Source organism: Myotis daubentonii, chromosome 5, assembly GCF_963259705.1.
Source record: "Myotis daubentonii chromosome 5, mMyoDau2.1, whole genome shotgun sequence".
In the NCBI taxonomy this organism is placed as follows: Eukaryota; Metazoa; Chordata; class Mammalia; order Chiroptera; family Vespertilionidae; genus Myotis; species Myotis daubentonii.
Genome location: NC_081844.1, coordinates 35,686,348 through 35,710,836, shown reverse-complemented (window position 1 = coordinate 35,710,836; position 24,489 = coordinate 35,686,348). Strand labels below are relative to the sequence as shown.

Sequence of the window (24,489 nt, the reverse complement as noted above, 5' to 3'; positions counted from 1 at the left end):
CCCTCAAGAAATCAAGTGAGACCCTTGAGGATATGAAAAAGGACCAAGTAGAAATTAAGCATAGACTGACTGAAATACAGAATATTATACAGAGTTCCAACAGCAGACCAGAGGATCGCAAGAATCAAGTCAAAGATTTGAAATACGAAGAAGCAAAAAATACCCAACCGGAAAAACAAAAAGAAAAAAGAATCCAAAAATATGAAGATAGTGTAAGGAGCCTCTGGGACAGCTTCAAGCATACCAACATCCGAATTATGGGTGTGCCAGAAGAAGAGAGACAGCAAGATATTGAAAACCCATTTGAAGAAATAATGACAGAAAACTTCCCCTTCCTGGTGAAAGAAATAGACTTCCAAGTCCAGTAAGCGCAGAGAACCCCAAACAAAAGGAATCCAAAGAGGACCACACCAAGACACATCATAATTAAAATGCCAAGAGCAAAAGACAAAGAGAGAATCTTAAAAGCAGCAAGGGAAAAACAGTCAGGTATCTACAAGGGAATACCCATACGACTGTCAGCCGATTTCTCAACAGAAACTATGCAGGCCAGAAGGGAGTGGCAAGAAATATTCAAGGTGATGAATACCAAGAACCTACAACCACGATTACTTTACCCAGCAAAGCTATCATTCAGAACTGAAGGTCAGATAAAGAGCTTCACAGATAAGAAAAAGCTAAAGGAGTTCATCACCATCAAACCAGTATTATATGAAATGCTGAAAGGTAACCTTTAAGAAGAGGAAGAAGAAGAAAAAGGTAAAGATACAAATTATGAACAACAAATACACATCTATCAACAAGCGAATCTAAAAATCAAGTGAATTAATAATCTGATGAACAGAATAAACTGGTGAATATAATAGAATCAGGGGCATAGAAAGGGAGTGGACTGACTATTCTCGGGGGGGGGGGGGCTGCGGGAAGAGACTGGACAAAAATTGTGCACCTATGGCTGAGGACAGTTGGGGGGGGGTAAGGGCAGAGGGTGGGGTGGAAACTGGGTAGAGGGGAGCTATGGGGGGGGAAAAAGAGGAACAACTGTAATAATCTGAACAATAAAGATTTAATTTAAAAAAGAAGGAAGTACATTAACCCATACAAGGCACAACATTTTAAATACATTCTTAAGAATATCTCCCAAAACCCAATTTCCATGGACCCTATCCATAAGTTATTCTACTAATTTAGAATTCAGATATGATGTTCATATAAGATTCTGAGCAAAAAGTTTAAAATAATTTGTTCCTTTGTGAATATTGAAGAACCTTGTTTTATTTTATGAACTAAGGATTCAAAAAAATTAAAAATTAAAGATTCTTTTAATGTGCCCTCAAAAGACTGCTTTGGCAAGTCTTACCATTACCATAATATTCTAATATGCAGTGTGGCCAACTATGAATTGAATTAAAATACTTTCTTAAACATATTTTATGTTATATAATGAAATAATTTTTTTCTATATTGGCTTTAATGTGTACTATATCAGAATGGAATAGCATGCTATCTCTTAAATCATTTATGGTTTACTTGGAAGTTCAATTTGAAATGGAAGCCTAATCTAATACCTGTGTGACTTAGGCCAAGGCACTTAACCTCTCTGTGTCTGTTTTCTCATCTGTAACACAAAGATTATAATACATACCAACCCTCACAGGAATATCACGAGCATAATATAAGAATGTATATAAAAGCATTACTTTGTTTTTAATTTTAAGAAAAATTATAATTTGGATTTTTAAAAATAAAGATTGACCTTTCCTCATATCTGTAGTAAGGAAGAGAAGTTTTTAGCTTTTTTTAAAAAATTGATTTGAGAGGGAGGGAGAGGGAAAGAGAGAGAAACATAAATTTATTGTTCTACTTATTTATGCATTCATTGATTGATTCTTGTATGTATCCTGACTGGAGACTGAACATGCAACCTTGGTGTACTGGGATGACACCCTACTCAACTGAGCTATCCAGCCAGGGCCACGTCTTTAGCTTTTTATATTATCTTAAAAATGTTTTTTATTGATTTTAGAGAGAGAAACATCAATTGGCTGCCTCCTGCCTGCCCCCTCCCCCACTCCTAACTGGGGAGAGAGCCCATACCTGGGCATGTGTCTTGATCAGAAATCCAACCCCTGACAGGGAATCAAACCAGTGACTTTTTGTTGCACAGGACAATGCTCAACCAACTGAGCCAAACCAAGGTTTTAGCTTTTAATTAAGACATGCTACTATGCCAGTCTTAACTGATGGCAGCTGAAGTTATAATCCAAATTATTTTAATGTAAGCAACACAAAAACATTGACGTGAATGTGAAGTCTGTGAACATTGTGATAATTTACTTCAACTTACTCTTTTTTCCTACGACCATGAAAAAAACTGGCCCATTCAAAGCATGTCTTTTTGCTTCCAACCCAAAATATGGAGGGAATACCAACTATGAGAGCCATCAGGTATTTCATCAGAAAGAGAATCAGGTCTGGACGACTCATTTGAGTGACCTACAAGAAGAGAAAGAAAAATATCTTAAATATATAAAAAGAATTATTTATTAAAGGCCATTATAAAAATCTTTAAAATAAACAGCAGTAAAGTAATTCTACATTTTGATGTTTTCACTTAAATAGTTCTATAGTTAATTTTCTGGTTATATGGAAAAATACACTCCCAAAAATTTGACAATAAATTTATAAATTTGTAATATATATTTTGAGTCTTATATTTTTATTAGCTCACACTGGCTGTCTTCTAAAGAAAAATAGTATTAATGTCCAAATAAACCCTAAATAGGAATAGAGGTTCAAGTAATACCTATACTGGCCAATTTTACTAGTCTTATCATTTGCCATCACGATATAAAAAAATTATGATCTTTAATATGCTCTTCCATCTACCTACTTCATTCTTTACTCTGCTAGCTCTTTTCAAGCTTCCTCTTTAAACTATGAGTTACTTGTAAGTGTATTTTCTAGTTTCTAATCAGATTAGATTTTCAAAAATTTATTTTTATTGCTGGTTTCAAGTTTAATTACTGTGGTAAGAGAATCTGGTCTATAGATTCTGGTTACCTTAAATTTTGGAGACTTCTTTTATGATTGAGCATACAGTTTTCTAAGTATTCCTTGTGTGGTAAAAAATAACACATATTCTTTATTTGCTGGGTACAAAATTTTCTAAACGTATTAGATCAACTTCATCAGTTGTGTTGTTCAAATTTTCCCTATATTCTTGACTAATTTTCTGTTTACCTACCCATTTTAGTACAGGTATGCTAAAATTTCTCACATAACTGTGAACTCATCAGTTTTCTTTCTAATCTTGCCAGTTTTTATTTTCAAGCCTATGTGAGGTGTTAGGTAAATTCAATAATGCTCTAGCTGCTTATTTTGCTTTATGGATACTCTTCACTTTACATTGTATTTTATCTGACATTACTACTGTCAAATCATCTTTTCTTCCATGTTCAAATAGCTCTCTCTAGCTTTCTGCCTATCTGTCCTAGTTCTGTCCTCTGGAGCTAAGAAGAATAGAGCAACCATTCCGGAAGACCAAGTCGAGTCAATGAGATATTCTGCCAGAAGCAAAACTTAAAAACACAGTGTAAGTACTGGGAACAAAGAGACAACAAGACTATCTAGAAAATCCAAGAGAATCAACTAAAAAAACAAACAGAAACAGTCAAAGGGTTCAGTAACTTAAGTTGGACAAGATTAATATAGAAAAATCAAAATATATCAATAACCAGATAAGAAAAATAATGAAAACCATTTAATTTATAATCTTAACAAAAACTGTAAGACACCTAGTAATAAACCTAGTAAGAAAATGATAAAACCTTACTGAAGGACACAGAAAAACTGAAGTAAACAGAGAAATATTCCATATTTCTACATGTAAATCCTCAATGTTTTAAAGATGTCAATTTAATTATCCCCCCAAATAATCCTATAATCTGAAAAGATCAATAGGATTTTTCACAAGATATAAAACGTTAGGTATATAAGTATTTCAAACAAATGAGGCAAAGATAGATTGTTTAATAAGTGATGTAGGAATGGTTGGCAATCTACCTGGAAACAAAATAATTTAAACACCACCTCAAATAGCAAGGAAAAATAAATTCTAGAAAGTTAAAAAAAAATCATAAATCTATGAAAATCATAAAGCATTTTTATAATGGAAGGTGTGAAGCCTTTTTAGAAGAGTAATATGAAACAAAGAAGTTATAAAAGAAAAAGGCTGATAGTTTTGGTTACTAAAAACTTAAAACTTCTGTAGAACAAGAAACTATAAATCAAATTAATAGACTAATGACTAACTAGGAATATTAATTGCATTATCTATCAATAAAGTAAACCTAAAAAGAAATCAAATGAATTAATAAAGATAACATAAATAAATTAGAAGACAAAATCAATTAATAAACCCAAAGCTGGTTATTTGAAAAACATAATAAATAACCATCCTCTAGCCCAGCGGTTCTCAATCTGTGGGTCGTGACCCCTTTGGGGGTCAAACGACCCTTTCACAGAGGTCGCCTAAGACCATCAGAAAACACATATATAATTACATATTGTTTTTTGATTAATCACTATGCTTTAATTATGTTCAATTTGTAACAACGAAATTGGGGGTCACCACAACATGAGGAACTATATTAAAGGGTTGCGGCATTAGGAAGGTTGAAAACCACTGCAGCCCAATCAAAACAACATAGGGAAGCTCGGTGGTTGAGTGTCAACCTATGATCCAGGAGGTCAGGGCACATGCACGGGTTGTGGGCTCAATCCCCAGCAGGGGGCATCCAAGAGGCAGCCCATCAATGATTCTCTCTCGTCATTGATATTTCTATCTCTCCCTTCCTCTCTAAAATCAATAAAAATATATTTAAAAAACAACAACAAAGGAAAGAAAAGAATTCATGTGCATATACACACACGCAGAAATGGTAAGTAAACTGCTACAAAAGACAAAACTAAAATAATATTAAGAGATTACTTTGCTCAATTGCATGCAAATAAACTTAGAAATGAATGAAAACAAATAATAAGAAAATATAAACAAAACTAAGCATAGCCCTGGCCAATTTGGCTCAGGGTTAGCACGCTAGCCCACATAATGAAGGGTTTTGGGTTCGATTCCTGGTCAAGGGCACACACCTCAGTTGCAGGCTCGATCTCCAGCCCCAGTTGGGGTGCGGATAGGAGGCAACCAATTGATGTCTGTCACATTGTTTTTCTCTCTCTCTCTCTCCTCCCCCTCTCCTTCCTTCCCTCCACTCTCTCTAAAAAAAATCAATAGAAAATATATCCTGAGGTGAGAGTAAAAAACAAAAACAAAAAACTGACCCCAGAAGCAAGAATAAAATTGTGCCTAACTCAATAGATTTGATAAAACAATAAATCTATAGATGTCCCATTTATGAATTTTTATGCAAACAGAAAATTCAAAGAAAATGTCATAGCCTTGGCCAGGTAGCTCAGCCCCAATACACCAGGGTTGCGGGTTCAATCCAGGAGTCAAGGCATCAAGCAATGAATGCATAAATAAGTGTAAAATGAATCAGTGTTTCTCTTTCTTTCTCTCTCCCCCCCCTTCTTCTCTCTCAAATCAATAAATAAATTTAAAAAGAATATGTCATAACCAAATATAGAAAAGCAAGGATGGTTCAATATTAGGAAACTGATTTATATATTCGATACATTATTGGATCAAAGAGAAAACATATACAATCATTTCTATGTATGCCAAAAAGGAATTTGATAAAATTACCCATAATTGTTTTTTAAATTATAATAAATATCCATTTATTAAACATTGTAATAAAATAAAAATAGAAGATATGCCCTTACAGTGACAAAATAAATCAATGTTATTCCAAAAGACAGTACCATGTTTAATGGGAACACCAGAAGTTACTAGCCTCATTAAAGTCAGGAATACGAGGATCTACTCTTACTACTCTTAATTAACCTTGTATCAATAGTTCTAACTGCATTAGACAAAAAAAGGTATAAAAACTATAAAGGAGGAGAAAATGATTATTTACAAATAATGTAATTTTTAAAAATGTATTTTTGTTAATTTCAGAGAGGAAAGGAGAAGGAGGGAGCGATAGAAACATAAATGATGCAAGAGAATCATTGATTGGCTGCCTCCTGCATGACTCACACTGGGGGTCAAGTCCACAACCTGGGCATGTGCCCTGACTGGGAATCAAACTGTGACCTCCTGGTTCATATGTCGAGGTCGACGCTCAACCACTGAGCCATGTCGGCTGGGCACAGATAACCTAATTTTAAGTGAATAAAGTAAAAACTATTATAAATCAGAAGCAATATGACTAGGTGCAAAATAAAATACTGAAATCACTTTCAGATATACAAATTAACAGTTACTAGGTAAAAGAAAGAAAATTCTTTATTTGCCATTGTTATGGAATGAACTGTGTCCCCCTAAAATTCATATGTTGAAGCCATAACTCCCAGTACCTCAGAATGTGATTTGTTTGGAGATAGAGTCTTTAAAGTGGTAATTAGGCCCAGCTGGTGTTGTTCAGTGGTTGAGCATCGACCTATGAAACCAAGAGATCATGATTTGATTCCTGGCAGGGCCCATGCCCGGGTTGCAGGCTCAATCTCCAGTGAGGGGTGTGCAGGAAGCAGCCGATCAATGATTCTCTCTCATCATTGATGTTTCTCTCTCTCTCTCCCCCACTCCTTTCTTCTCTGAAATCAATAAAAAATAAATTAAAAGGTAATTAGGATTAAATGAAATTTTATAGGTGGGCCTTAAATCAATGGGACTGATGTCCTTACAAGAAGGGGAAATTTGGACACATAGACACAGGGATGAACGCACACAGAAAAAAAAAAACATGTGAAGAAAGCGTAAAAGGGTCAGCAGCCAAAGCCAAGAAGAGAGGCCTCAGAGAAATCAACTGTGCTGGCACCTTGATCTTGTGCTGGTACCTTGATCTTGGAGTTCCAACCTCCATAACTGTGTTTAAGCAACCCAGTCTGTGTATCTTGTTTTGGCAGCCCTAGCAAACTAATACTTCCATGTTAACAACAAAAGGGACAAAACACCAAGGAATAAATTTAATAAGAATAATGAGTGATGCATTAGAAGAAGCTTTAAAATGCTTATAAAACATGTTTGTGGATAACTAGAATCAGCATTAAAAAATGCAAATTCTCCTTGATTTAGTCATTAAATTTAACACAATTCCAATAAAAATGCCAACAGAGTCAACTGGGAATTAAACAAGATGATTCTAAAGTTCATATAGAAAAACAAACATTTCTACAGAAAAATGCTGAAAGAGGAGAGAAATATATCAATAAGCTATAAGAAAACTGTGTAATTCTGGGCCATAGAAGTTTTAGTATTTTATGTGACATTTCAAACTATTTAAAAAAAGATGAATTAATTATTCAATAAATAAATTCTAGATAGGCATCTAGAAAAAAAATTTTCCCCTTTTCAAGGTAAAAAAATTTTTTTGAGGCACTTCATACTGCACATTTTCAGTCACATAAGAAAGCAAAAATGTTTCCTCCCCTCATCTATACTAATAAAAGGGTAATATGCTAATTATACCAGACAGACCAGACATCTTCAGGACGTCCTTCCTGACAAAGCTGGGCCCCGGCGCCTGCGGCCGGCCCAGGTGAAGCCACCTGGGTCCCGGTTGGCCAGAGGTAGGGAAGCCTGGGTCCCGGGTGCGGGGGCTGAGGCAGAGGCAGTTAGGGGCAATCAGGGAGGCAGGCGAGTGGTTAGGGGCGATCAGGCAGGCAGGTGAGCAGTTAGGGGCGATCAGGCAGGCAGGTGAGCAGTTAGGGGCATCAGGTAGGCAGGCAGAGTGGTTAGGGGTGATCAGGCAGGCAGGCAGAGGCAGTTAGGGGCGATCAGGCAGGCAGACAAGCGAGCGGTTAGGAGCCAGCAGTCCTGGATTGCGAGAGGAATGTCTGACTGCCAGTTTAGGCCTGATCCCACAGGGGTCCTGGATTGCGAGAGGGTGCAGGCCAGGCTGAGGGACACCCTCCCCACCCCCATGCATGAATTTCATGCACCGGGCCTCTAGTTCTAGAAATAAGAGCATAAAATTTCTTTTTAAATCATGATACTTAGAAGTTTAGCATCTAAAATTAACAAAAAGGGGGGGGGCATTTACTATATATTTCAGACTTCTTTGGTCAGGTTTCTCCCAGGTGGCATTAATATTTCTTCTTCCAATTCATATTACCAAAACAGTAAAAACCTGGGAAAAAATATAAACCTACTGATCACATACCATATTTCATACTAAGATGAATTCCTATCAGATAAAAAATTCAAATGTAAAAAAACAAAAACCAAAAAGAAACCATGAAGTTCAAGATGAAAGCTTTACTCTCAGGGTAGAGAATAATTGTCTAGCTATGACACAAAATGTAAAAGCCATAAAAGTAGAGATAAATAAACCTATCATAAAAGTGAAGATACAAAAATAAAATACCAACATTTTATATGGCCATAATTTCCATAACATAACAACCAAAAGACAATAAAAAAGCAGATAAAGTTGTTGCAAACATTATAAGAGATAAAGGGCTAATTTTAATAAAGAAATACAAATAAGAAAAAATCCACCACCTAAAGAAAAATAGGTAAAATATATGGATAGTTTATAGAAATTTAAATACAAACATGAGCTCAACTTCACTCAGTTTTTTAAAAATTATAATTACATAGTAATTTTATTTTTTAGCCTATCAGATAGGTAAGATCCAAAAGTCTGATAGCACACTATATTAGCAAATGTGTGGAGAAATACACTCTTGCATATTGCAGATGAAAATACAAGTTCATGCAACCTCTATAAAAGACAATTTGGCAATATTTATCAAAAGTTTGCCATTTGTGAAGTTATTTTATGTCAACTATATCTTAATAAAAGTCATACCCTTTGATCAAGCAATTATTTTAAGGATTTATGCTATAGATATATATTCATATATATATATTTATATAGGTGAAATGATGTATGTACACAGATTATAATAATAGTAAAATATCAGAAACAATGTGGTTTATCTAATCAGTGTCATAAAAAATGAGGAAGCCTTTTCTCTTTAGATACTGATTTTCAAGATACATTATTAAATGACAAAAAAGGGGGAGAAGTGTGTATAGTAACTGCCATTTGAGTAAAAAAGAGGGGGAAAAGGAATGTACTTGCTAGTATATGCATAAACATTGTTCTGGTTATCTACTGCTGTGTAAGAAACCACACCAAAACTTAATGGCTTAAAACAAGAATTTATTTTTACCTCTGATAGTTCTGTGTATTGACTGGACTCAGCTGCATTACACTCACTTGTGTTTTCAGTGTAGCTTCAGTCAGAAGACAGCTGGGCCTAGAATCATCTGAAAGTAACACTGAGCTGGACAGCCATATAAGATGGCTTTATCACTCAAATGTCTGACATCTCAGCTAGGATTGCTGGAAAAGGTAGGAGCTGGCTGGGAATTTCTCTCTCCTTCCCACCCTCCTTTCATGCAGCCTGTCCATATAGCTTGGGATTGCACACATCTTGTGGTTTCAGAGTAGTCTGAATTCTTACTAGAAGCTGGTTTCTCCCAGAGCAAGCATTCTAAGAAAATTTGGCAAAAGCTGCAAAACTTCTTAAGACTTAGCCTTAGAAGAACCACTTCTGCTCATTGTACTAATCAAAAGTCATTGAATCGTCCCTAGCCGGTCTGGCTCAGTGGATAGAGCATCCGCCTGCGGACTGAAGGGTCCTGGTTTAAATTCCAGTCAGAGGCACATGCCTGGGTTGTGGGCTCTATCCCCAGTAGGGGGCGTGCAGAAGGCAGCCAATTAGTGATGCTCTCTCATCATTAATGTTTCTATCCCTCTCTCCCTTCCTCTCTGAAATGAATAAAAAAATATATATTTTTAAAAAGTCATTGAGCCAGACCAATTCAAGGAAAGGGACTACATAAGGCCAAGAAATGTGATTCATTGGCTAGAGGCAGGAGGGTGTATGTTTCCAAAGAGTAGCTACCAAAATGTTACAAAAATATACAGAAAAATGTAAATGGTGGTTATATTGATGGGGAGGTATGTTCTTCTTCTGAGCATGCTTTACAGTAACTTTTTTTTGACATTTAGGAATATTTTAAAGTGGAGAAAATTATATGTATACTAGACGCCTCATGTACTGGGGGGGGGGGGGGGGTCCCTCAGCCCAGCCTGTGCCCTCTCACAGTCCGCGAGCCCTCAGGGGGTGTCCAACTGATGGCTTAGGGCAGTGATGGCGAACCTTTTGAGCTCGGTGTGTCAGCATTTTGAAAAACCCTAACTTAACTCTGGTGCTGTGTCACATATAGAAATTTTTTGATATCTGCAACCATAGTAAAACGAAGATTTATATTTTTGATATTTATTTTATATATTTAAATGCCATTTAACAAAGAAAAATCAACCAAAAAAATGAGTTTGCGTGTCACCTCTGACACGCGTGTCATAGGTTTGCCATCACTGGCTTAGGGGGAGCGGGCCTAAGCCGTCAGCTGGACAATTTCAGTGCTGCTGCGGAAGCGAGAGAGGCTCCCGCCACCAACGCTGCACTCGCCAGCCGTAAGCCAGCTTCTGGCTGAGCAGTACTCCCCCTGTGGTTGTGCTGCCTTTCGGTTGATTTGCATATTACCCTTTCCTTATATAGGACAATCAACATTTACAAAACATATTTAACCAGGAAAACTTTTACTGTATTAATGGAGTGACAACAGTTTGGGTGATACACTGTGATGCAATGTAAATGGATTATAGTAGGTACCAATAAATGTTCTACAAATAAATTACTCCAATAAGTTATCAAAAATTATACTGAGTGGGTGTGTGGCTCAATGATTGAGTGTGGACCCAGGAACCAAGAGGTCCCGGTTCAATCACAGGTCAGGGAGCATGCCCAGGTTGCCAGCTTGATCCCCAGCAGGGGGCATGCGGGAGGCAGTTGATCAATGATTCACATCATTGATGTTTCTGCCTCTCCTTCTGCCTTCCTCTCTGAAATCAATACAATGATTTCAATACAATACAATTTTTTAAATATATTTTATTGATTTTTGTACAGAGAGGAAGGGAGAAGGACAGAGAGTTAGAAACATCGACCAGCTGCCTCCTGCATACTCCCCACTGGGTATATGCCCGCAACCAAGGTACATGTCCTTGGCCGGAATCGAACCTTGGACCCTTGAGTCCGCAGGCCGACACTCCAACCACTGAGCAAAAACCAGTCAGGGCACAAAGGTATTTTTTAAAAACTAAAACAATTATATTGCTATTTAATATATAGTGTACAGTGAATATTTTAAGTATCTAAAGCAAGCTAAATAAATAAATTAATGATCAGCTAGATGAAAGAACATTATGATAAATTATAAATGAATCAACGCCCAGGACTTATATTCTGGATTTACACACACACACACACACACACACACACACACCCCATCTTGTGACTACCTTACATTCTCTGTTATGGCACATTAGTTCTTAAGGCAGATTTTCACATAAAGTTAAGAAAGAACAAATAGCCCTGGCCGGTGTGGCTCAGTTGGTTAGCATGTCATCCTGTAAGCCAAAAGATCATGGGTTCGATCCCAACTGGGGGGTAAGGAGGAAGGGTGGAGGCAACCGACAGATGTTTCTCTCTTCCCCTCCAAGTTCATCTTCCTGCCTCTAGCAGACAGAAACGAATGTTTCTTTCCCTCTCCCTCTCTCTAAAGCAGCGGTTCTCAACCTGTGGGTCGCGACCCCTTGGGGGGTCGAATGACCCTTTCACAGGGTCGCCTAAGACCTTTGGAAAACACACATATAATTACATATTGTTTTTGTGATTAATCACTATGCTTTAATTATGTTCAATTTGTAACAATGAAATTGGGGGGTCACCACATGAGGAACTGTATTAAAGAGTGACGGCATTAGGAGGGTTGAGAACCACTGCTCTAAAGTCAATAAAAAACATAAAAACTAAAAATACAAAAAAATATATGCAGCATATCTAATGGGTTGAAACATATAAGGTACTTAGAACTGTGCCTAACACCTAACAAATACTCAAACATGGGGTACATGGAGCTACTGTCCCAAAAGATACTATTAAAAGATAATCCATAATAAGATATTGTGGTAAAATAAAATTTTAATATAATCCTTCCTTGGAGATTCACATGCACATTCATAAATGAAAGGCTCTGAGAAGTCCTCAAATAAGGAACTATTTATCTTTGTTTATTCCACTGTTTCCTATGCTGCTATATACTTAAATTTCCCCATCTGAAAATTAAGGGGTTAGAACAGTGGTTCCCAAGGTGGGGCACACACCCCATAGGGGGGCAATTTGATTTTTAAGGGGGGCGATTCAAGAATGAGTTATTAACACAGTGAATTTTTTGCATTTCTTAAGGTTCTAGGGGCCTCATATACAGTATATAAATATATATTGTGACATATTTATGCATTTCAGTTCTCTATTGTATGTTTTTAAACTTTATAATTTCTTAGTGATTTCTTCCTCAGTATTTCAACTGTCCTTTTGTTCTTTTATATTTCTCTTTCATGGATACCATGTTCTTTGGAAGCTTGTTTAGACCAAGTTAATGGCCTTCTAGGCTTCCTCCATGTGAGTAGGAGTTCACTTTTTGAATAATAAGAATTATATGTCACGGGGGGTGGGGGGGGGGGGATCAGGATTTTAGAGATGCTTAGGTGGGGCATGGCCAAAAAAAGGTGGTGAATCACTGGGTTAGAATATTTAAATTCCAAGGTATATCCTAATAGCCTATGATCTAATAATCTTGAAACATTTCCTAGGGGAATTAGAGACGAGTTTTTATTATATCAAATTGTGTTCTAAAAGTTCTTTTCTTTTCCATGATTTAAAAATCTATCTTCCCAGTTAAAGTACACATGTTAACCATGATTGTACACGTTATTTTTGGCTCACACACACAAAAAATAACAACACACAAAAACAAAACACAGTAAGTTCCTATAAAAGTGGATGGAGATAAGGGGAAGAATCTGATCATTGAGAAGCATGCTTCAAATCATGTCTGCTTATACTCAATAAATAGTGTTAACACAGTGACTGATTGAAGAAACTTATTTGTAAATGTAAAGACATAGCTTACATAAACTTAGATAATGTCGCTTAATGAAGATGAAGAGGCCAAGAACCTAAAAATTAAAACTAGTAAAACTGGAGAACCAAGATGGCGGCATAGGTTAACGCCGGAGTTTGCTGCTTTGAACAACTACTTCAAAAGTGTAACCAAAAAACAGAAGGGACACCACCCAGAACCACAGGAACGCTGGCTGAGTGGAAGTCCTACAACTAGGAGGAAAGAGAAACGCACACGGACACTCAGAGGAGGCGCAGTGCTGAAGTCAAATTCTGAGGTGCGGAGTGCGCGGAGCGGGCTGGCGGCGGAGGGCGCGGTTGGCGTTTTCCATCGGGAGGGAGTCGCAGACTCTGAGCACCAGATCCAGGCGAGTCTTTAGGGACCCAGACTCAAACGGGAGAAGCGGGACTGTCTGGCTTCGGTCAGAGCGAGTGCAGCTTTCTCTCCGAGCTTTGCAGCGGGTGCTGGGACTCAGAGAGGCAGAGCCCCTGGGGACAGGACTGAGAGCCGCCATAACTGCTCTCTCCGGCCCACCCTGTTGATCCTGTGCGACCCGCCCCGCCCAAGCCCTGCACAGAGGCATTTGCCGGATAGCCTCAGGCAAAGGCTAGATTAGCACCTCCCTAGAGGACAGAAGTTCTCTCACTGCTGACACAGCTGATTCTCATAGCCACTTGGCCTGGAGGTCAAACCCTCCCTGGAATTATCTACAACAATCAAGATTTATCTATAAGACTGCGAACAAAGACCACTAGGGGGTGCACCAAGGAAGCATAACAAAATGCGGAGACAAAGAAACAGGACAAAATTGTCAATGGAAGATATAGAGTTCAGAACCACACTTTTAAGGTCTCTCAAGAACTGTTTAGAAGCTGCCGATAAACTTAATGAGATCTACACGAAAACTAATGCGACCCTCGATCTTATATTGGGGAACCAACTAGAAATTAAGCATACACGGACTGAAATAACGAATATTAAACAGACGCCCGACAGCAGACCAGAGGAGCGCAAGAATCAAGTCAATGATTTGAAATGCGAGGAAGCAAAAAACATCCAACCGGAAAAGCAAAATGAAAAAAGAATCCAAAAATGCGAGGATAGTGTAAGGAGCCTCTGGGACAGCTTCAAGCGTACCAACATCAGAATTATAGGGGTGCCAGAAGATGAGAGAGAGCAAGATATTGAAAACCTATTTGAAGAAATAATGACAGAAAACTTCCCCCACCTGGTGAAAGAAATGGACTTACAGGTCCAAGAAGCACGGAGAACCCCCAACAAAAGGAATCCAAAGAGGACCACACCAAGACACATCATCATTAAAATGCCAAGAGCAAAAGATAAAGAGAGAATCTTAAAAACAGCAAGAGAAAGAAACTCAGTTACCTACAAGGGAATACCCATACGACTGTCAGCTGATTTCTCAACAGAAACTTTGCAGGCCAGAAGGGAGTGGCAAGAAATATTCAAAGTGATGAATACCAAGAACCTACAACCAAGATTACTTTATCCAGCAAAGCTATCATTCAGAATTGAAGGTCAGATAAAGAGCTTCACAGATAAGGAAAAGCTGAAGGAGTTCATCACCACCAAACCAGGATTATATGAAATGCTGAAAGGTATCCTTTAAGAAGAGGAAGAGGAAGAAAAAGGTAAAGATACAAATTATGAACAACAAATATGCATCTATCAACAAGTGAATCTAAGAATCAAGTGAATAAATAATCTGATGAACAGAATGAACTGTTGATTATAATAGAATCAGGGACACAGAAAGGGAATGGACTGACTATTCTTGGGGGGGGAAAGGGGTGTGGGAGATGTGGGAAGAGACTGGACAAAAATCGTGCACCTATGAATGAGGACAGTGGGTGGGGAGTGAGGGCGGAGGGTGGGGCGGGAACTGGGAGGAGGGGAGTTATGGGGGGAAAAAAAAGGAACAAATGTAATCATCTGAACAATAAAGATTTAATTAAAAAAAAAAAAAACTAGTAAAACTGTAATCAAAGAAGTATAGTGGGTGATTTAATTAGAGTTGAGCAAAGGATTAGAGGAATTGTGTGATGTGAAAAGAGCATTGGCCTAAAAATAAACAATGTAACCTTAGTCAAATTTCATATAAAACAGGGGGCGGTGAACTGACTAACCATCTACACTCTAAAATTCTCTTCTTCAGAGATATTACACAATCTAACCCCCTTATTTACATATGTGGAATCAGTCTGGGGAAAACAAATCAGTTTGCTCAAGGTCACATAGCTAATTAATTCAGTCACTTAAATAGTGCCTCTATGTCCTGGTACAAGAGTTATACCAGTAAATAAGTTTAAAAATTCCCTGCTCTTTTGTGCTTACATTCTAGGGAGGGGTAGGGAAAGGAATTAGTATGGAATGCTGTCAATAAACAAAGAAATAAAGAAATCTAGTAATTTCAGGTAGTAATAAACTCAGAAATAAAGCAGGCTAGGGCATAGCGTTTGGTATGTGATATTGTGTATGGGGCAGGTATTTCAAGTCGAAGTGGTCAGAAAAGGCCTCTCCAAAGACGTGACATTTAAGCAGAAATCTGGAGTATATTCTGTAGTAAGAGTACTTCAAATGGAAGGAGCAGCAACAACCATTGTTATCTCTGAAGAATAACAACAAGGAGACAAAGATGGCTAGAGCTGAGCATAAAAGGAGAGAATTGTAGAAAATAAGTCAAAGAAGTAGATAGGGGCCAAATTTTACAGGGGTGGACAAAAGTAGGTTTACAGTTATTCATATGGAAAAAGACATGCAGTTATGATTATTACAGCTTTATTTACTCAAAGGAATGTCATAATGCACTGTAAACCTACTTTTGCTCATCCCTATATATGACGCTGCAGGCAATAGTAAAAATTATGTTTTTTATTCTAAAGGTAGTAGGGAGCCGTTAGAGGGTTTTGTTTGAAGAAGCAACATAATCTCTCTCTTTTTTTAAAGATCACCCTGGCTACTGTGTTGAAAATAAATTGTAAAGGAACACAAAAAGAAAAGCAAGCAGATGAACTAGAAGGCCACAGTGAAAATATCAGCTTGGACTAAGGTAGAAATGGAGATGGTGAGAAGTTAATGAATTATGTGTGATGTGAGTAAGAAGACTCATAGATGGCTCCAAATTTGAATCTGAGCCAACTTGTGAATGACAGTGTTTACAGAATGGGGAAGAACTGGAGACAGGATGTAGGAAGAAGGTTTAAGAAGAAAAATGAAGTTCTATTCTAGATATGTTATGTTGGAAATGCCTTGTAGACTTCCAAATTAAAATACCATGTAAATAAATAATGTCTGGAACTCAGAAACAAAGTTGTGCTATTTAGTCTAAAACATGGGAATAAAAGGTTATCCAGAAAAAGGGGAAGGAAGAGAAAGAGAGCCTAGGTGAGAAACCGTATGTTGTTGCTTCTATAGTGTTTTAAACTGCATTTTTTTTCATAAATTAGAAATACTGTCTATATAATAGAAGTGCTTGAATTAAAGAGGAGTGCTCAAAACAAGATCAGCAATAACACCAACAATCAAAGCCTTCTATTTGGCAAGAGAGTAAAAAGAATTAGAAAACAGAGGGTTGGAACAGTTTGTATTATGAAGTTCTGGTCAAAGCCAAAATTCCAGGGTAACCAAGTCAGCACCTGCCCGTGGTAGAGATACAGTGAGAAAGCAACTCAAGCAACACCTGTTTTGTGAACATGCCATTTAGGCAAAGAGTACTGGAGCCAGAGGGCTATGACACTGGGGAAAAATGGTCAACCTTGCTATAAGAAAAGGAGGTTTCCCTTATAAATGAAGAAACCTCATTTCCCTTAGAAGAGAAAGGAGTGCATGATTATCGATTTATAAATTACATAAGAACCCCTCCCCAAACAAATTCAGTCAGTTCTGATTTAAAGCAGGATATATACTAGGTATAAAGGCAAAGCTCACTAAAGGAAAATATTTAAATAAAGGAATACGGTGTTCAGTTTTTATTTTACAATAACCTTATAATGAACTAAATGCCTATATTTTTTTTGAGAAAACCCCCCACTAAACATCTTAGTTCTTTGTATAATTAAAATGGACAAGTGAGAAACTTTAAAACTCTTATAATTATCCTTTAAAAACACTATATTCCTGTTAATGTTAAAATATATCACTGTAACAATGGAAAAAACTCACCTGATATATTTCTCTGATCTATTTATTGGGAACTGTAGGGAAGCCAGGCAGAGAAGGGAGACTACCAGTACTCACTGTAAGCCCTATGTCTTACTGTCCTTTCCCTACAAAGGTCTGGCTAGCTGTGAACAGCCTACATTCACCATCTTCTAAACAACTGATCTCCACTAACATCACTAATTTTATTCAAAAGAATTTTGCAATATGACTTTATTCAACCACAATATGGAAAGTATTTTCCATGTTTTACTCTTTCAATTTAGATCTAGAATCCATCAAAGACCCTGGGGTTTGAAAATTCTTTTTAATTAAATAGAAAAAATTATTCGTGCTAAAGGAGAAAAAGCAGTGTGAAAAAAGAAACCCATCAAGGGCATTTTTATGATTATTGTGGCGGCCTACATTCAATTCTTGTTTCTGAGACTTTGGCTTTGAATCAGGTTGGCAAAGTTCTTGGCTTCTTTCCCTATCAAGTAGCATCTATACTTTACTAATGGAGACACATATTGCATTAGGTTTACTTTCATTTTAAAAAATAGATTCATTACAAAATGTTAGCTCAACTGAGCCTGTGGTCATCAAAGTCACATAAAAATAAACAATTGATCAGTCTGTGACAGTAATTCTAGAATGGAGGTCTGTCATCTAGGTAAGTAACAGTAGTTCTAGAATGGAGGTCTTCTGATTCCATATTTTGTGCACTTATTACACTACATTGCTTTATCTGCCTTTACTTTTATCCTCTTTTGAAAAGTCCTACTTGATCTACTATAATGCTATTATAATTAAGACAATGATAGGAGATTAAGCAAAGACAGAAAACAGACCATGGTAAAGAAGAGCGAAATAAGTTTCACATATGGAAACTTGATATATGAGGCACATTATAGTTTACTAGAGAAAGGAAGAACTAGTCATTAAATAGTGCTAACTATATATCTACATATTTTAAAAATAGTATTTCATCCTCACACCAGATATAATAAATTATATAGATGAAAAACCCACACCTGAAAAGCAAAACTTTAAAACTGCAAGAGTATTTTTTATGACCCTGGGGTAGAGAATTCTTAAATAACATATAATTTATAAAAACAAGAAAAAGATGGATAAATAATATATACATTAACATTTTAAACTTCTGCTGATTAAAGGGCGTGATTTAAAAACTGAAAAGCCAAGCTAAATCTCTATAATGCACAAAACAAAGAATTATAATCCAGAATTTGTTTGTAAATAAGCAATTTACAGAAATTGAAATAGCTAATAAACATAAGAAGTTCAATCTCACCAGTAATCAGGAAAATACAAATTTAAATAGCAATGAGGATTGTGCATATAATGGGCAAAAATTAAAAAAATCTGATGACACCAACTGATGATGAGGATGTAGAACAATGAGAAAACTGTTTGTTCATATGGGGTTCTAAATTGGTTAAACAACTTGCAATTTGGCAACATCTAGTAAAGTTGAAGATTCACACGTTATGATCCAACATTTCCGTTTTTATGTATATATTATAGAGAAACTCATATCGACACACAAAAGTATTCATAGCAGCATTATTTCTAAGAGAAGAAAAACAAGGTATAATCTAAATAGCCACTGAGAGTAAAACAAACAAATGTGATATATTCATACAATACTAAAAATCAGAGAAAGCAAATAAACTTTACACATATTACCATAGACAAATCTCACAAATAAACGACAAAAGCAAGCTGCAAAAAATATATACAGCTTTGACACTCGAAAGTTTTAAAATACTTAAACTAATATATATTATTTAGGAAAAAATATATGGATAAAGATATAATCCGGAATGATAGTTTATGGGGAGGTTAGATCACAAAGGAGGAAATGGTGTTTTGTTAGTGGTTTCTTTATTAAATGGATGGTAGATCTATTGATGTTCAATGTACAGTATCATTCTTTATTCATATCTGTATGTCAGAAATATTTATAATACCTTTTAAAAAGAAAGGACAAAAAGGAAGTGAAGGCTCCTACAATTACAATATAGTTTGTTCCTCTCAGGGAGGCAACAGTTCTGAAAATAAAGCAAAAAAGTAATTTGTTTCTTTAACTAGATATAATTCATTCCTAGTTCTATATCTGTGTATCTTCCTTTTGCTGAGTTTATCATCTTTCATCATTGGCCCTCTAATTTATTTGCAACCCTGTAAAAAGAAGTATAGTAAATTAGGATTTCAATTCCCAAGCTTTTCTTTTGTTAGAGGAAATCATAAAATAACAAACTGCACATTTGCAAATAATCTCATTTTCTTTCCCAAACACAGAGATTACCTTCTTACAATAATTCTTTCTTTTAAATTCAAGAATGGCAATGAGGCTCGCCAGTGTGACTTAGTAGTTGAGCACTGACTTATGAACCAGGAGGTCATGGTTCGATTCCCAGTCAGAGCACATGCCTGGGTTGCAGGCCCGATCCCTAGTAGGGGGCATGCGGGAGGCAGCTGATGAATGATTCTCAACATTGTTATTTCTACCTCTCCCTCTCCCTTCCTCTCTGAAATCAATACAAATATATTTTATAAAGACATTCTAAACTAGAAAAACCATTTAAAAAAATGGCATGAGGAATGTTAAGCAATTTAGATTCTAATTAACTTTACCAATAACTCATTTATTGATTATAGCCATTCTGAGAGGTATGAGATGGTATCCATTGTCATTTTGATTTGCATCTCTTGGATGATTAGTGACTTTGAGCATGTTTTCACATGTCTCTTGGCTTTCCGTATATCCACTTTTGAAAAGTGTCTATTTAAGTCCTTTGCCCATTTTTTGATTGGATTGTTTTATCTTCCTTTTGTTAAGATGTATGAGTTCCCTATAAATTTTGGAGATTAGGCCCTTATTGGATATAACATTGGCAAATATGTTCTCTCGTGCAGTGAGCTTTCTTGTTTTGTTAATGGCTTCTTTCGCTGTGCAGAAACTTTTTATTCTGATATAGTCCCATTTTATCCTTAGTTTCCATTGCCCTAGGACAGTGATGGCGAACCTATGAACTCATTTTTTTGGTTGATTTTTCTTTGTTAAATGGCATTTAAATATATAAAATAAATATAAAAAATATAAATCTTTGTTTTACTATGGTTACAAATATCAAAAAATTTCTATATGTGACACGGCACCAGAGTTAAGTTAGGGTTTTTCAAAATGCTGAAACGCTGAGCTCAAAAGGTTCGCCATCACTGCCTTAGGAGCTGTATTGGTAAAGATACTGCTACAACATATGTCTGATATTTTGATGCTTATGGATTCTTATAAGATTTTTATGGTTTCCCATCTTACATTTAAGTCCTTTATCCATTTTATTTTTGTGTATGGTATAAGTTGGTGGTCTAGTTTTATTTTTTTGCATGTATCTGTCCAATCTTCCCAACACCATTTATTGAAGAGACTGTCTTGACTCCACTGTATGCTCTTGCCTCCTTTGTCAAATATTGAGTATAATGGCTTGGGTCAATTTCTGGGTTCTCTGTTCTGTTCCAGTGGTCTATATGTCTGTTCTTGTGCCAGTACTAGGCAGTTTTGACAACAGTGGCTTTGTAATATAGCTTGATATCTGGTATTGTGATTCCTCCAACTTTGTTCTTTTTTCTCAAGATTGCTGTGGCTATTCAAGGTCTTTTTTTATTCTATATGAATTTTTGGAGAGTTTGTTCCAGGTCTGTGAAATACGCCATTGGTATTTTAATGGGGATTGCATTAAATCTATAGATTGCTTTAGGTAGTTTGGACAGTTTAATGAATTTGATTCATCTAATTCATGAACACGGTATATTCTTCCATTTGTTTATGTCTTCCTCTACTTGTTTTTTCAATTCAATATCCTAGTTTTCCAAGTATAGGTCTTTTACCTCCTTAGTTAAGTTTATTCCTAGGTATCTTAATTTTTTTTTTTTTGCAATGGTAAATGGGATTGCTTTTTTATGTTTCTCTCTCTCTTTTTTTATTGCTTACAGTATTACAAAGGGTATGACATATGTGTCCCTTTTTTTCCCCCCACCCTTGACAGTCCCCTGGCCTCCCCTACCCCCCAGTGTTTTATGTCCATTGGTTATGCTTATATGCATGCACACAAGTCCTTTGGTTGACCTCTTACCCTCCTCCCTCCTGCCCCCCAAACCTCCCCGGCCTTCCCGCTGCAGTTTGACAATCTGTTTGAGGCTGCTCTGCCTCTGTATCTATTATTGTTCAAAAGTTTATAATGGTCTCTATTATCCATGAATGATTGAGATCATGTGGTATTTTTCCTTCATTGACTGGCTTATTTCACTTAGCATAATGCTCTCCAGTTCCATCCATGCTGTTGCAAATGGTAAGAGTTCCTTCTTTTTTACAGCAGCATAGTATTCCATCGTGTAGATGTACCACAGTTTTCTAATCCATTCATCTACAGATGGGCACTTAGGCTGTTTCCAGATCCTAGCTATGGTGAATTGTGCTGCTATGAACATATGGGTGCATATATCCTTTCTGATTGGTGTTTCCGGTTTCTTGGGATATATTCCTAGAAGTGGGATCACAGGGTCAAATGGGAGTTCCATTTTGAGTTTTTTGAGGAAACTCCATACTGTCTTCCATAGTGGCTGCACCAGTCTGCATTCCCACCAGCAGTGCACGAGTGTTCCTTTTTCTCCACATCCTCTCCAGCACTTGTCATTTGTTGATTTGTTGATGATAGCCAATCTGACAGGTGTGAGATGGTACCTCATTGTTGTTTTGATTTGCATCTCTCGGATGATTAGTGACTTTGAGCATGTTTTCATATGTCTCTTGGCTTTCTGAATGTCCTCTTTTGAAAGGTGTCTATTTAGGTCCTTATGTTCTCTTTCTGAGAGTTCATTACCTATCTATATAAAAGCCTAAGTGACAGAACAACTGAATGACTGGTGGACCAGTCACTATGACGCACACTGACTGCCACGGGGCAGACGCATCACGCAGGAGCTGCCCCCTGGTGGTCAGTCAGCTGACCAATGGGAGTCAGGTGTAGGGTTCACAGCTGGCAAGCGCTGCTGTGGCAGCGTGAGCTTCTCCCAATCAGGACTGACTGGGCACAAGCCCGCAGCAGGGTCAGGATGAGCAGGAGCAGCAGGCAGAACTAGCAGTCTGACATCCCCCAAGGGGTCCCAGATTGCGAGAGGGTGCAAGCCAGGCCAAGGGACCTCACTAGTGCATAAATCCATGCACCGGGCCTCTAGTTGGTGTACAAAAAAGCCATAGATTTCTGGGTGTTAATTTTGTATTCTGCTACATGGCCAAATTCATTTATTAAATCTAGGTTTTTGATGGAGTCTTCAGGGTTTTTCATGTACAATATCATGTCATCTGTGAATAATGACAGTTTTACTTCTTTTCCAATTTGGATGCCTTTTATTTCTTCTTGTCTCATCAATATGGCTAGCACTATGTTGAACAGGAGTGGTGAGAGTGGGCATCCCTGTCTTGTTCCTGTTCTTAGGGGAAATAGTTTTAGTTTATGCCCATTCAGTAGGTTTGTCATATAAGACTTTTATTATGTTGAGGTATGATCCCTCTATTCCCACTTTGCTAAGGGTTTTTATCAAGAAAGGGTGTTGGATTTTGTCAAATGCTTTTTCTGCATCTATTAATATGATTATGTGGTTTTTATCTCTCAATTTGTTTACGTTCATTGATTTGCAGATATTGTACCATTTCTGCATCCCTGGAATAAATCCCACTTGGTCATGGTGTATGATCTTTCTAATGTAATACTGGATCTGATTTGGTAGAATTTTGTTGAGGATTTTAACATCTATGTTCATCAGAGATACTGGCCTGTAATTCTCTTTCTTTGTAGTGTCTTTATCTGGTTTTGGGAGTAGGGTAATGCTGGCTTCATAGAAAGAGCTTGGAAGTGTTCCTTCCTCTTGAATTTTTTGGGATAGTCTGAGGAGGACAGGTTTTCATTGTTCTTTGAATTTTGATAAAACTCCCCTGTGAGGCCATCTGGCCCAGGGCTTTTGTTTGTTGGAAGTTTTTTGATTACTGGTTCAATTTCCTCCATAGTTATCAGCCTATTCATATTTTTTTATTCTTCCTGATTGAGTTTGGAAGGTCGTATTTTTCTAGGAATATGTCCATTTCTTCTAGGTTGACAAGTTTGTTGAAAGAGTTGTTCATAGCTTTTTTTATTATTATTTATTTATTTTTTTACAATCCTTTGTATTTCTGTGGGGGGTGTTGTTATTTTGCCTCTTTCATTTCTGATTTTGTTTATACGGGTCCTCTCTCTTTGCTTCTTGGTGAGCCTGGCTACAGGTTCATCAATCTTATTTATCCTTTCAAAGAACCAGCTCTTGGTTTTATTGATCTTTTGTATTATTTTTTGGGTCTCTATGGTATTTATTTCTGCTCTGAACTTTATTATTTCCTTCCTTCTGCTCACTCTGGGCTTTTCTTATTGCTCTCTTTCTAATTCTTTAAGTTGTAGAGTTAGATAATTTATTACCAGTTTTTCTTTCTGTTTTTCTTTTTTTGAGGTAGGCCTGTAATGCTATGAACTTCCCTCTCAGGACTGCTTTCACTGTGTCCCATAGATTTTGGATAGTTGTGTTTTCATTGTCATTTGTTTCCAGGATGTTTTTTATTCCTTCTTTGATCTCTTTGGCAACCCAATCATTGTTTAATAACATGCTATTTAGCCTCCAAATGTTTGAATTTTTTGATTTTTATTGTAGCTTATTTCTATTATGCCATTGTGATCTTAGAAGATGCTTAATATGATTTCAATCATCTTGAATTTGAAGAGACTTTGCCTGTGTCCCAATATGTGGTCTATGTTTTAAAATGTTTCATGTGCACTTCAGAAGAATGTGTATACTGTAGCTTTGAGTGAAATGTTCTGAAGATGTCAATTAAGTCCATCTGATCTAGTGAATCGTTTAGGATTATTGTTCCTTTGCTGATTTTTTGTCTAGAGCAGCCGTGGGCAAACTAAGGCCCGCGGGCCAGATCCGGCCCGTTTGAAATGAATAAAACTAAAAAAAAAAAAAAAAAAAAAAAAAAAAAAGACCGTACCCTTTTCTGTAATGATGTTTACTTTGAATTTATATTGGTTCACACAAACACTCCA

The 24,489-nt window shown here is 36.8% G+C and overlaps 1 protein-coding gene across 5 annotated transcripts in view; it reads right to left on the bottom strand.

Moving 5' to 3' along the window:
* The window catches only part of FZD3 (frizzled class receptor 3), a 106,334-nt gene that overhangs the window by 18,317 nt on the left and 63,528 nt on the right, over positions 1-24,489 (bottom strand). For all 5 annotated transcript variants that reach the window (XM_059697568.1, XM_059697569.1, XM_059697572.1 and 2 more), the window contains one exon: positions 2,348-2,496. In XM_059697568.1, the coding sequence (XP_059553551.1) occupies positions 2,348-2,496 (149 nt within the window). The remainder of the gene's footprint in view (positions 1-2,347; positions 2,497-24,489) is intronic.